This window comes from Dictyostelium purpureum, assembly GCF_000190715.1.
Source record: "Dictyostelium purpureum unplaced genomic scaffold DICPUscaffold_231, whole genome shotgun sequence".
NCBI classification, from domain to species: Eukaryota; Evosea; class Eumycetozoa; order Dictyosteliales; family Dictyosteliaceae; genus Dictyostelium; species Dictyostelium purpureum.
The window spans coordinates 13,706-27,512 of NW_003519567.1; the positions used below are offsets into that span (position 1 = coordinate 13,706).

Consider the following 13,807-nt stretch of genomic DNA (forward strand, 5'->3'; position numbering starts at 1 on the left):
TATTGAGTAAATTTTTTTTATTTTTATTCTTATTTTATTTTTTTATTTTTATTATTATTATACTTTTTTATTTTTATTTATAATTTTGGTTTAAATAAGTTCATCCAAGAACTTGGGTTAAACATTTTATTCAACCATTCTTCGGTATCTAAACCCATTTTGAATAATAGTTTTGTAAATTTGTTTGGATAGTAAATTTTCTTTAAAATAAATTCGTATTTGTCGACTGGTGTCAAAGAGATGGGTCTACCTATTAATAAACGTTTATAACGAAGACGTTCATAATTTTCTTCTGAAACTTTTCTAAACATATTAAACATATCTATAAAATTATTGTCCATACTGGGTCTATAATGATTACCTAAATGTTCTTTTGCTAATTTGATACGGGTCTCTTTTGCTAATCTTGGTTCGATGATTGATGCACATAATTCGCTTGAATGGAAAAAACTCATATTATCCATATTGGTACTTCCAACGTTAAATATTAAATCGTCAACGATGAAAAGTTTTGAATGGATATATATGGGTTTCAAACGATTGGTTTCTTCATCTTGACGGACCAAACCATAAATACCAACTCTATCGGGTGCAATACTGTGAATTAAATGAAGATGTTTGATAATATGATCTTGAGACCAATCGAAAAGTTCTCCTACTAAGCCACTTGGTAAATCGGTTTTGACTGGAGTTACAATTAAAAGATGGAGATTTGGATTTGCTTTTAATGCTTCGCACATATAATAGGTGAGTGTAAAATTTTGGAATGGGTACTGGTGTTCGATATAAAGAAACTCTTTTGCATTTAATATCATTTTACCATATTCGTCAAACATCATATTGTTATCTAAAACACCTTTCCATGTTCTAAATAATCTTACAGAGCACTGAGTGTATACTTTGGCTGGGTCATTATGGGCTACTTTAACAGAGTTTGCAGGTTTATGTTTTTTGGTGCAGGTTATTGAGCTTGGGAAAACCTCTAATGAGGCTGTTCTTGTAATCGAAACATTTTGAGAAAAAGCATGGATCCATCTTTGGAAAAAGTGTAGTCTTAAATGTTGGGTGCTTGGTCCTCTTAATAGAATTTGAATATCGTGCCATAGAAATCTAATTTGTCTTAAAATTGGTTGAACGTTTCTACCTGTATATCTTATTGGTTGTTTATTTGGTTCCAATTCTTGTTCATTTTGTTCATTTTGCTGTTGGTGTTGTTGTGGCTGTTGTTGTTGTGGTTGTTGTTTATTTGCATTGATTTGCACTAGTTTATGATAATTACTATTTGCTGGTGGTGACGGTGGTGATGTGGGTTTGTTAATGTGTGGTATATATGGTTTGGGTATTTGATGTAATGGTTGGTCATATCTTCCTCTGGCTATATCAAAACCACCTGTAAAAGCAACGCAATGATCAGGACATTCAGGATCGACCAATAAAAGTTTTTCATGATGAGATGATAAAATACCTTGAGGATTACCGACAATTACAACTGTAATACTTGGTGTATGTTGTTTTTCTTTACTATTATTTTTATTGTTATTACTATTGTTATTATTATTTTGATTTCCTTGTTTATGATGGTGATTATTATTTTTATGTTTATGATGTTGATTTTTTGCGTTATAGTGCAAACTAGGATTATCGATATTTGCAAATTCTGAATCTAAACCAGGCATATTATGGGTATGAAATACATTACAAGTTACACCTAAACGATTACATCTTTTTTCTAATTTTGATACTTCTCTTTCGATCGTAACTTCACCAAGATAAAGGAATCTAGTCAAATGCGATAGTAATTCGTGTCTCCAAACTATAATTCTAACATCTACGCCATCCAATGCTTTTTGAAATTAAAACATCTTCTAAAGTAATCCATTTCGACATTGGGTCAACGTGAAGAGGAAGTTGAGATTCGACATTTTTGGTTAAAACTAAACCAAATGAAAAGGTTAATTCCCAAGCTAAAATACTGATACTATGTTCTGCATTCATCATAATTTCAAAATACCTTCTAAATGTTTGTAAACCATCGATTAAAACTTCAACTTGATTGCCTTCAGTTTGAATATTAAAAGTGTTTGTTGTTACTTCATTTGCATTGTTATTATTATTATTGTTATTATTATTGTTGTTTTGATTATCAGAAACTTCATTTTTATTATTAAATTTTAAAGTTGATGGATTTTGTTGTTGTGGTGGTTGCTGTAGTTGTTGTTGTTGCTTTTGGCTGAAAATTTGGTGTTTTTGAGATTGTTGTTGTGAATGTTTATGGTTGAAATCAATATTTTCAGCATCATAGTTCAAGGTTTGGTTTTGATTATCTAATGTTGAATGAATCATCATAAAATCTGTTTTGGATAAATTAAAAACAAATTCATATGAACCTTTGCCTTCTGGTGATGTTAATGTAATTTTTTTTGTTATACTTGATTCATTTTGTAAAAATGTATGCACGTTGTCATCTGAATTTCTATAACAATATAAACCGCCCATATTTTGTTTATCTCTATTCTTGTTATCGTTGATATCATTTGATTTTATAATCCAATTAGTTGATGACTCGTTTGTAATTTTAAAATCTTTAGGTATTAAAAAACTATTTGTATTATTACTAGATAAAATTTTTTCATTATTGTTTGTTTTATTATTACTATTATTATTTATTGGTAGTGTTGATGAACTATAGTTTGGTACTTCGTAAATAGGTGTAAATTTTAATGTTCCTAGTATGTATTCTGCTGTTGATGTTTTTACAAAAAAAGTTAAAACAAAGTTTACCAATGTTGAAAATGATACTGAAAAAAGAAACATATTAATAAAATGAAAATAAATAATAGTTATTATAAATGATATTTATAGTATTAAATGATATTTACAATTATGAACAGAATGAATTTCAGTAACATCGTGTGATACAAAACTACCCAGGTGATATCTATTGGTTGGACCAGGCCCTATACTTTGAGTACTATGATTAAACTCTACTTCGGCATATAATTCGTCTTTATAAGAAGTTATTTGTTTTAAGCAACTTATTCTACTTAAAGAGAAGCTATATGAATATTTAACTGGTGTAATTGAATAACAAACATGATATAAAGGTCCTCTTCTTCCAAATGTTAAAAACTAAAATGTTTAAATTTATTAGTATTATGTTTTTATTAAATAATAATTAATATAAGTGAATTTATAATTACTTTTTTTTGACCCAAATTCTTTTTATCATCATATAAAAAATCGTATATTGTTTGGGGACCCAAGTCATGATACATTAGAGGACCATAGGATAAATGTACTGTTATAGGAGTCCTTGAAATATGAATAATCGATTCGCATGATTTAGTCGATGATGTCGAAAATCTTCCTACAAAATATCTTCTTGAAGGTTGGTTTTCATTTGATATATCTAAAAATACATTTCTTGGTTTAGTTTGTGTTGATGAATTATAAAATGTAACACTATGAATTTGTAAAACAAACATATTTATTTATGAAAAATTTAAAAAAAAAAATAAAGAAAAAAAAAATAATATAATTTTACAAACTGAAACAAATAAAAAATTAAATGATTATCGGTTTAGTTTTATTTATCTTTATTTTTATTTTATTTTGGGATTGTTGTTTATAATGAAACAATGGATAGTCAACACGAAAAAAAATAATTTAAAAAAATAATAAAAAAAATAATAATTTTTTTAAATTTTTTATTTTTTAATTTATAAAAAAAAAAAAAAAAAATAAATAAATAAAAAAAAAAAGAAATTTCCAAAAAGGGGGAATATACACTAAAATAAAATGCAAATAAAATTATTATTGCTATTGTTATAACATCGAGATTGGTTTCTATTTTTATTTTTTATTTTGGCTGGATGGTTGGAGGGGTATAGTTTAAAAATTTAAATATTTTACCTTGCAAATCTTTGAGGGTGAATGGCTTCGAGAAAAAATCGTCACAACCAGCAGAAAGCATTGCCTCCTTTTGTCCATTCATTGCACTTGCTGTCATTGCTATAATTGGTGTATGTTTTTTATTTCCTTCTTCTTTTCTTATTTTAGTTGTAGCTTCATAACCATCCATAACTGGCATTTGAATATCCATTAGAATTAAATCATACTCTTCGTTTTTAGCTTTCTTTACACCCTCTAAACCATTGAGTGCTAAATCTGGATCTTTAATTCCTAGTTTTTGTAACATTCTAAATAATATATTGGCATTTAATTCATTATCCTCAACTACTAATATTGATGGTGAGATCTTTTCTACCACTTTTATGATTGGTTCTATTACAATATTATTACTACTACTACAAACAATACTACTACTAATACTAATACTACTACTAGTATTATTGTTTTCTTCACCAGCAGCACTATTTGATATGATTGTAACCTCTGTATCATTAGTTAGTGTTGTTGTAGTAGTATTGGATGTTGCACAACTACTTCCAATAACTAAACTATTTTCAAATTCACTTTCAGGAATTGTTTGGGTTTCTTGTTTTAATTGTTTTTTTTGTTGATATTGCTGCTCTTGAGGTTGTTCTTGCTGCTTTGTTTGTTGCTGTTGCTGATGGTTTTGGATAAGTTTCTTACTGCTAGTATAGCAAATATTACTATCTGATAGTTGTTTTTGAAATTTAAATTGTTGATGTTTATGATTATCATCAGGATTATTTAAACCATTAGTATTGGTACCATTAACTGAAGTGTGAAGATTATTGCTAATATTTGGAGATGACATATAGCTACTATTATGACTTTTACTATTACTATCCAATATTTTCATTAATGTTCTATGAAAAGCTTTCATTTTTATGGGTCTATTGACAATATGAATAGATGCTTGATTTAATATCTCTCTTGATGATACGCTTAATAGAATATGGGTAACAAAAACAAATTCAAATTTATTAACATTTGATGCAATTGAAATATTTCCTTTCTTGTTTATATAGGCTGAATATGTGATTGTTTTAGTATTTTCGACCAAAGTCAAAATATTTTCTTCAGTAAAATTTAATGGTAATCCGATAATTATAATTTCTTTATTTGGTGGTGATGAAGAAAAAGATGGAGAAATTGATGAAAATGATGGTGATGGTGAGCGAGAAGGGTTTTTTGGGGATAATGAGTTCATATTTGTAGTCGTGCAACCATTAATTGAAAGTGGAGTTCTTGGTGATAGTAATTTAGGTGATAGAAGTTTAGGTGATAAAATTGTAGCTGATGAGGACCCACCGCATGAAGATTGAAGCTTTGGTGATGAAATTGGTTTTAGTGTATCCAAACAATCTGATAGTAATTCTAATGAAAACTTTTGGTTGATTGTATTGATTTCATTTAATCCATTGGATTTACATAAGGTTTTTATTTGGTCGCATATAGTTTTATTTTCTTCAAAAATTGTTATTTTCGTATTTTGGGTAAGTTCTGATGGTAAATGATATTTATTTGACATGCTTTCATCATAAGATTTACTTAATTCGACTGTGAAATGAAATACTGAACCTTCACCAATTTTACTACGAATACCAATATCACCTTTCATTAAATTTACCAATTGTTTGCAAATGCTAAGACCCAAACCTGTTCCATCGTATGCTCTACTTGAACCAACTTCTATCTGTGAAAATCTTTGAAAAAGTTTACCAAAGTCACTCTGTTTAATTCCAATACCGCTATCAGATACCTCTATATTAATAACATAGTTAGATGGTGACCCTTTTCTTTTATTATTATTTCTTTTCTTTAGATTAATGGTATCCTCATTTTGCATTTCTTCATACTCATCACCCTCTTCTTCTTCTTCTTCTTCATTTATTGGTGATCTATCAACATTGTTATTTAGTGATAGATTTAGTTTTAAATAAACTTCACCTTTTTCTGTAAATTTAATTGCATTTGTTAACAAGTTCACTATAATTTGACGTAAAATATTAACATCACCATTGACAGGGATTTTTGAAAAACATGGATTTATAAATAAACCAATATATAACCCTTTTGAATGTGCATTTGGTGATATAGCGCATATAATATCTTCTAAAAAATTGACTATATTGAAACTTGTTAAATTTAATTTGGTTTTTCCTTGCTCTACTTTTGATAAATCTAAAATATTATTTACCATAAATAAAAGTGATTCGGATGACTGCTGACTAATTGCTAATAATTCTTTTTGATCATTAGTGGATGGAAATCCTTTCAACAACTCTATTGCACCAATAATATGGTTAAGAGGTGTTCTCATTTCATGTGACATATTTGAAATGAAATCTGATTTTGCTTTATTGGCTTTTTCTGCATCTTCTTTTGCTAAAAATGCTTGGTTTGCTAAATGATTTGATTTTAAAAAGAGTCTTGCGTTTTGAAAAGAAATTGCAATTTGCGAGGATAAAAGATTGAGAATTTCCATTCTCCCATGGGTAAAAGCACCAGTAGCAAAATTATTTTCTAAATATAAAATTGAAACCAAATTTCCTTGATAAACAATTGGTAAAACTAAAATACTCTTTGGATTTCTCTTTTTAATATATGAGTCATCGGCAAATGTGTTGTCTTCAACTGCATTGGTTATGAGTAGGGGCGCTTGTGTTCTTCTTACATAGTTAATCATAGAAATACACATGTTCCAAGTACCATCTTCATTTAATGAGTCATTTCTTATAATATTATTTAATTTACCTGAATATCCATTTGAATTTGAATTATTTGAATTATTTGAATTTGGTATATTATTTGAACTTTTATTTAAATTCCCACTGGTGTTTGTTGTTGATGTTGATGATGATGCCAAATTATATGATGATGAGTTAATAATTGGGGTAGATGGCGCAGTTGATAGAGTTTGGGATGTATTGTTTATAAAAACCTCCACTAATACCTTTTCATTATAAACCAAGGCAGATGCGGCAACACTTAAATCTCCTAATAGGGTATGGTTGCCATTACTTGGATTTATGAATAGTTCTTTTGTTATTTTATCTTCAATTAATAATAAAAAACCTCTACTTGCACCAGCATTTTTAATAACTACTTTCATTAACCTTTTCAATAACCGATCAAAATAAATTTCTTCTGCTAAAGAGTTAGACACTGTAATTACAGAGCACAAATCTACAGCATCGACTGGATACCTAAATACATTTTTTGTTGTAAATGTTCCATCCTGCGATCTTCTTCTAATTGATAAGCTTGGTTCGTTACTATTATTGCTATTACCTATTAAATTTCCAAAATATAATCCATTACTACTGCATGAGCTATTGGTATTACTAGAGCAAGAACTACTTGAACTTGAGCAGGTTCCACTGCTTCCGGTACTATTTGATCTAATTACACTATTTACACTGGTTTTCATACTACTCATACCTAAACTATTTGAAATATTTGATGATGAAGTAAATGGAGTTGTTATTGGGGGTGGAATTGAATTTTTATTTAATGGTGATGATGGTAAAATTGTAGTTTGTAACGAGGATGAGGATGAGGAATATAATGAAGATGAGGAGGATGAGGATAGACATGAAGATGAATTGCTAATATTGTTATTTACATTTGAAATAGAACTTGTTTCTTTATTATTGCTATTATTAAATGAAACATAGTTTGTTGAAAATAATGACTCTATTCTTTTAACTCTTTTTGTTGGATTCATTAAAGTACCAGTTGTTTGACATAATATATGTGGGAACTCTAGTTCTAAAAGATTAGATTTCCTTAACGCTCCCCAGCTTCTATAACACATATGGGCTTCGATTAAATAGGCCTTTGCAACAGCAAATTTTTTAATTTGTATATACATTCTCGATGCCAATTCATTTGCTAATGCTTCATTTTGTTGATACTTGAACTGTTGTGCTAAAACAATGGCTTCGCTGTAATACTCCATTGCTTCTTCATAATTACCGTTTAATCTTTCAAGCTCTGCACGCAATATCATAAGATGAGAACCAAAATTTTCCCAACTCTGATTTGCTAAACCTTCTAATTTAGCTCTATATACATTAACCATTTCCATACGATCATTTCTCTCTTCTTGGGTGAGTGTTGGGTATAATGCGAAAATAGTTAGGCATTTAAATAAATAAAGTACGGCCAATAAATGAGTGTGACCAAAAATTCCAACTATTGATTGTTCAGTTCTGAGAACTGATTTCCAAGCGGTTTCAAAATCTGAAAAATAATAACAATGTTGAATCTTCATAATATAATAGAATGCTATTGGGCAATGCACATCTGGTGTTGAATCTAATTCAAATTCGAATGCATCTATATCCCATTCACTGTTAAATAAAAATGTTGAGGATTGTTGTTCCGAAATAATATCGGTACCCATTAACTCTAAAATAAAATTTTGAAGTGAAATTACAACTTGATACATTGGTTTAAAATAATATTGTTCTATATAATTTGAATATTGTTTTGAAAGTTGAAAAGTTTCCTCTAAAGGACTCCCAATTAATAGCCTATGTAATATTAGATTTACACTACAATAACATGCACAACCTAAATCACCACATTCAATAGATTCTAAAAAAGCTTGTTTACAAATGGGTATGCTTGTTGATAGATGATTTTCTAAATGGTGAATGTAACCGGAATATAAGAGAGTTACCATACCCTTACTCCCAACTTGTTCTGAGAATTCTTCTTTTAATGACATAGCATATTTACCAAATTGATACCCCAATTTAAAATCGTCAAAATAACCAATGGATACTACCAACCCAAACATTGCAAATCCTGTACTGCTCCAACTTGATATCCCATTCTCTAAAGTGTACTCTGCAAATTTCATTAATAGAGATGATAATATTTCCATATTGTTTAAAAATAATGATGGTATCATTATGCTCATTAATTGAATACAACTTTCTACCACCGGTGTAGGTTTAATATTTTGATGTAGTCTATTCATTACTGTTGATAATGACTCGTCCCCTAGTTTTTCTTTAAATGCCTCGTAGTCTTTTCTTAACTCATCAACTGTGACATTTGGATCGATTAAAACACCTTGGCTTTTGAGAAACTCTACACTCATGGCCAAACAGTCATCGAATCTTGTTAATAGGGTATATTGTTTAACACGCAATGCAGTTACTTGTCCAATATGCTCATCCATTTGAGCATGGATTAAAGCTTCTTCAATTAATCTATCTGATTCTTCGAAATTTCCAACCATAAATTCACTTTGAGATTTTTCTAAAAATATATTAAATAATAATTGATAGTGTTCTGACCATGTTTCTTCTAAGTCTGGAAATAAATTTAAAGCAATTTGAAAATATTGGTTGGCATAGTTGTAAGCAGTTGAAGATTTAGCCTTTTTCCCAGCTTCATAGTTTAGTAGTGACAGTTTCAACCTCTCTTCTAATGTATCTATTAAATCTATACCAAAATTATACTGGTTTAAAATATCAAAAATGGTAATAATGGTTGATGGTTGAGAACTATGATTGTGATGGTTGTTGAGTTGTAGAATTGGTTGATTGGTTTGCTTATTTAAATAGTTTTTATATAATATTCTACCAATTTTTAAATGAATTTGTTTTTTTTCTTCCCTTAAAACGACTAAAGAAAATGCTGCTTGTTGAACCCTATCGTGAACAAAATTATATCGTTTATCGTGTACATTCACAATTAAATCTCTGGATAAAATTGGTGTTAAAATTTTTAATGTTTCTTCTTGTGATAGCTCTGCAACGGATGCTAACATTTCTAAATCTACTGAATTACCTATACATGATGCTAAATGTAGTACCTTTTGAGCTTTTGGATCCAGTTGTTTTAAGGTCTCTACCATAAACTCTACAACATTATCAGTAAATTCTCTTTTTTGAATTTTTTCTATATCCCATACCCATTTTTCTTCTTGTGTTGAAAAGAAAACCAAATTTTCATTAAACAGCGTTTTTAAAAATTGAATTATAAAAAATGGATTACCATGAGTTTTGGATAAAACAACCTGGGATAAGGAAATGGTTTCGTGTGGTAAAGTGTGAAGTGTTGAGGACACCATTAGGTTTACATCTTTTAATTCCAGTTTTTTTAATACAATTTTTGTTGATATCGATGATAAATCTTGAAAATCTTGTTGATTTAATTCATTTACTTCATTTTCTCTGAATGCTCCAATAACTAATAAATAGTTTAAACCTTTTTGACTATATCCATTATTAGTGTTATTAGAATTACTAACGCCAGTACTCGATGAAATACTATTGTTATTGTTTGAATTATTCTCCATTAATAATTTAATTAAACGATAACTTGATGGATCAGCTCTTTGGAAATCATCTAAAAAAATAACTAAAGGTTGTCCCTCCTCTGCAAAAACTCTAAGAAAATCTTTAAATGCGAGATCAAATCTATTTTGTGACTCTGAAGATGGTAAAGGTAATGGTTTATTATGTGGGCCTACTATTAATTCTAATTTAGGTATAACGTCGGATATTACGCCAATATTTGGACCCAATGCTCTCAGAAGCCTATCTTTATAGAATTCTAATTCCAATGGACTTGATGCTAAAATTAAATTTACTAGTTGGGATAATGCTTCTATAATTGCGCTATATGGACTTTTGTTATATTGATCAAATTTTCCTTGAATAAATCTGATTTTAACGATTGATTTTTTACATGATGCATTGATTAAACTCGTTTTTCCGACACCTGATAAACCTGAAACAATAATAAACTCCTTTCCACCTTTTGAAACCTTTTTTATAGTTGATAGCTATTTTAAAAAAAAAAAAAAAGAATTAATAAAAAAAATTTTTAATAAACACTATATTTTAAATTCTTACAATTATATTCAACTCTTTTTTCCTTGAATATAATTCATTTGAAATAATTGGTCTGTTTATAATGTCAAAAGTTCCCAATTGAAAATCTATATTTCTTTGATTATCCAAACTTAACTGAAGCTTCACCATTTCCAAATCTTTTTTTAAACCATAAGATGAATTGTACCTATCATCTGGTGACTTTTGGAGTAACTTATTTACAATTTTTGATAATATTAATGGTGTATTTGAGTTTAAATCACTTACGTTGGGTGGTTTTTTGGCCAAGTGGGAATGTATTAATTCTGAAAGATCTGTACTTTGAAATGGAACTCTACCTGTTAACAATTCAAAAAAAGTGATACCTAATGAATATAAGTCTGATCTTTCATCAACTGAATGCTGGGTTCTACCTGTATCTTCTGGTGAAATATAATAAAATGTTGATGTGCTAAATCTTGATAAATCGGGTGGATTTTTAAATAATTGGCAAATTGATTCGTCATCATAATTAAAATTATTATTGAATAAATTATCTTCATAACCTTCTCCCACACCACTACTCATTGAATGGCTACATGAATCATCATTGAAATTACCATTATGAAAACTGTCGGAATCTTGATCATTAAAATTGGAATTGTTATTGGAATTTAAATTTTTAAAAAAACTTGATGATTTTTTTAGAATTGAAAACTGAAAATTTGCCAACTTTACTTTACATGATGTGTTTAAATATATATTTGATGGTCTAATATCTCTGTGAATACACCCTTTACTATGAATTGTCTCCAATATAGTTGCTATTTGAATTGCTATATTTAAAAAAGTATTTGTATCAATATCCCCAAATTTTTTTGTATTATATAAAATTGGGCTTGCTGATAGTGGTGTTGTCGTAGGTGTAAGCGATGCTCTTCTTTTATTATTAATTTTATTTGACCCTAAAATTGGAGATGATGGCATATAATTATTATTGTTGATATTATTTATTGTTGTTGTTGTATTTAATGTATTATTTTGACTATTTACAATATTATTTACATTACTTCCATCAATATTCATATTAATAGAATTAGAGGAAGTTGGATTATTATTATTTACAATATTATTTAAGCTGTTTAGGAGAGATGGTTGTGAGGTTATTATCAAAGGTGAACAAGAGGGATTTAATTGTTGTGGTGGTTGAGTTGAAGCTTGGTTTGGTGTTTGAGTGGTACTATTAGAATTTGATGAATTTGATGAATTTAGATTAAAAGGTTTCGAAATATCGTGTATGGTACTTTTGATCGAAGGTGAAGTTGATGATGAATGTATAAAAGATTGAGAGTTTAAAGATGATAAATTATAATATGCTGTTAGTGATTTAAAACCTGCTTCTTCAAATATTAAAGCTACTATATTTCCATATTCGCTTTGAGTTCTGATTAACTTTAGTATCCCATCAAATTCTGATAAATATGATAAAATAAAATATTCTCTTTGAAATATTGTAATCAATTCGACTGGTGGATATTTATAGTTTAGGATTTTTAATAAAACAAAATTATTATTAAGCACAAATTCTGTTGGTTTTCTGCCTAATATTTGGGATTGTTTAAACCCTAGGGGTGAGAGTGAACCCAATGGTGGGGGTGATACTAAATCCATATCAATGTTATTTATTATATTTAGTGAAGGATTATTATTAATATTATTTAAACCATTATTATTGGGTGATATGATATTATTTGTCAATGGATTAATATTAATTGTTGATGTTGCTATTGATGGAGAAGTAAAAGACTGCTGTTGGATAAATTTAGTAGATACTCTTTTATTTGTTGCTTGTTGCTGTTCATTTTCGCTATTAAAAAACTTTATGGTTTTAGATTTATATGACAAATCTGTATCGCTGAAACTATTGCTGTTTAAAATACTGTTTTCCTTTATATTAATATTATTATTATTATTATTATTATTATTATTATTATTATTATTATTATTATTATTATTATAATTATTATTATTATTATTTATGTTTATAATTTCATTATTACTATTGTTTATATTTAAATAACTGTTTTCATTATTTAATGTATAATTTTTATTTACAACTGAGTTTTCATAAATTATAGGTGTTGAGCTAATTAAAGAATTGTTAAAAGTTGTTGAAGGTAAAGGAAATATATAGCTGTTATTAGTTAATGATGCTCTATATATTGAAAAAACTTTTTCTTCTTGAATCTTTTCCCCTATACAATAATCTTGTAACCATACAAAGTTACTCATTTTTTGTAAGAACTATAAAAATAGAAAGTTTATTTAAGGTAAATTAGTCATTCTGTTTTTAATTATTTATTTTTTATTTTCTAAATTTTGTTTTTTTTACCAAATAATGAATTTAAATATGAAATAATTTAAAATAAAAAATCATTAAAGTATTATAATGAAATAATGCTTTATTTATTTGTTTATTTATTTATTTATTTATTTTATAGAAAATTTTATTATTATTAATTATAAAAAAAAAAAAAAGTAATAAAATTTAATTTAAAAAATTTTAAATTTAATTTTTTAAAAAAAAAAAAAAAATTTTATTATTATTTTATTAATTTTATAATTATTATTATTTTATTATTATTGTTATTATTATTATTATTACTACAACTATTATTATTACTATTGTTATTTGATTTGAGTAACAACTAATAATAATTTATTTTTTCTATGGTTATATAAAAATATAAAAAAATGAAATTTTATTATTTTTTTTTATTAGCAAATAAATATAAATAAATGTATATATAAGTTAGTTAATCTTACTTTTATATTTAAGTTAAAAAAAAACAATTTATGAGAGTGGATTTTAATAACAATTTTTTTTAATAGTAACAAAAACACATGAGATAAAAATATTTTAAAAAAACAACAACCACCCTATCATATTGAAGAGTACCCCTTTCATTTAAAATAAATATAAAAAAAATTTAAAAAAAAAAATAAAAATATAAAAATATTAAAAATTAAAAATAATA

The 13,807-nt window shown here is 27.2% G+C and overlaps 2 protein-coding genes across 2 annotated transcripts; both read right to left on the reverse strand.

Moving 5' to 3' along the window:
* Positions 1-77: 77 nt before the first annotated feature.
* Positions 78-3,485, reverse strand: DICPUDRAFT_155143 (uncharacterized protein; the record flags this gene model as incomplete). The annotated part of the gene is given in 4 exon segments (XM_003290568.1): positions 78-1,813; positions 1,833-2,798; positions 2,880-3,129; positions 3,201-3,485. 4 exon segments carry the CDS (start codon positions 3,483-3,485, stop codon positions 78-80), a joined length of 3,237 nt encoding a protein of 1,078 aa, XP_003290616.1.
* A 374-nt stretch (positions 3,486-3,859) lies between these two features.
* Positions 3,860-13,061, reverse strand: DHKG (uncharacterized protein; the record flags this gene model as incomplete). Its single annotated transcript, XM_003290569.1, has 2 exons — positions 3,860-10,741; positions 10,812-13,061. 2 exons carry the CDS (start codon positions 13,059-13,061, stop codon positions 3,860-3,862), a joined length of 9,132 nt encoding a protein of 3,043 aa, XP_003290617.1.
* Between the last annotated feature and the right edge of the window lie 746 nt (positions 13,062-13,807).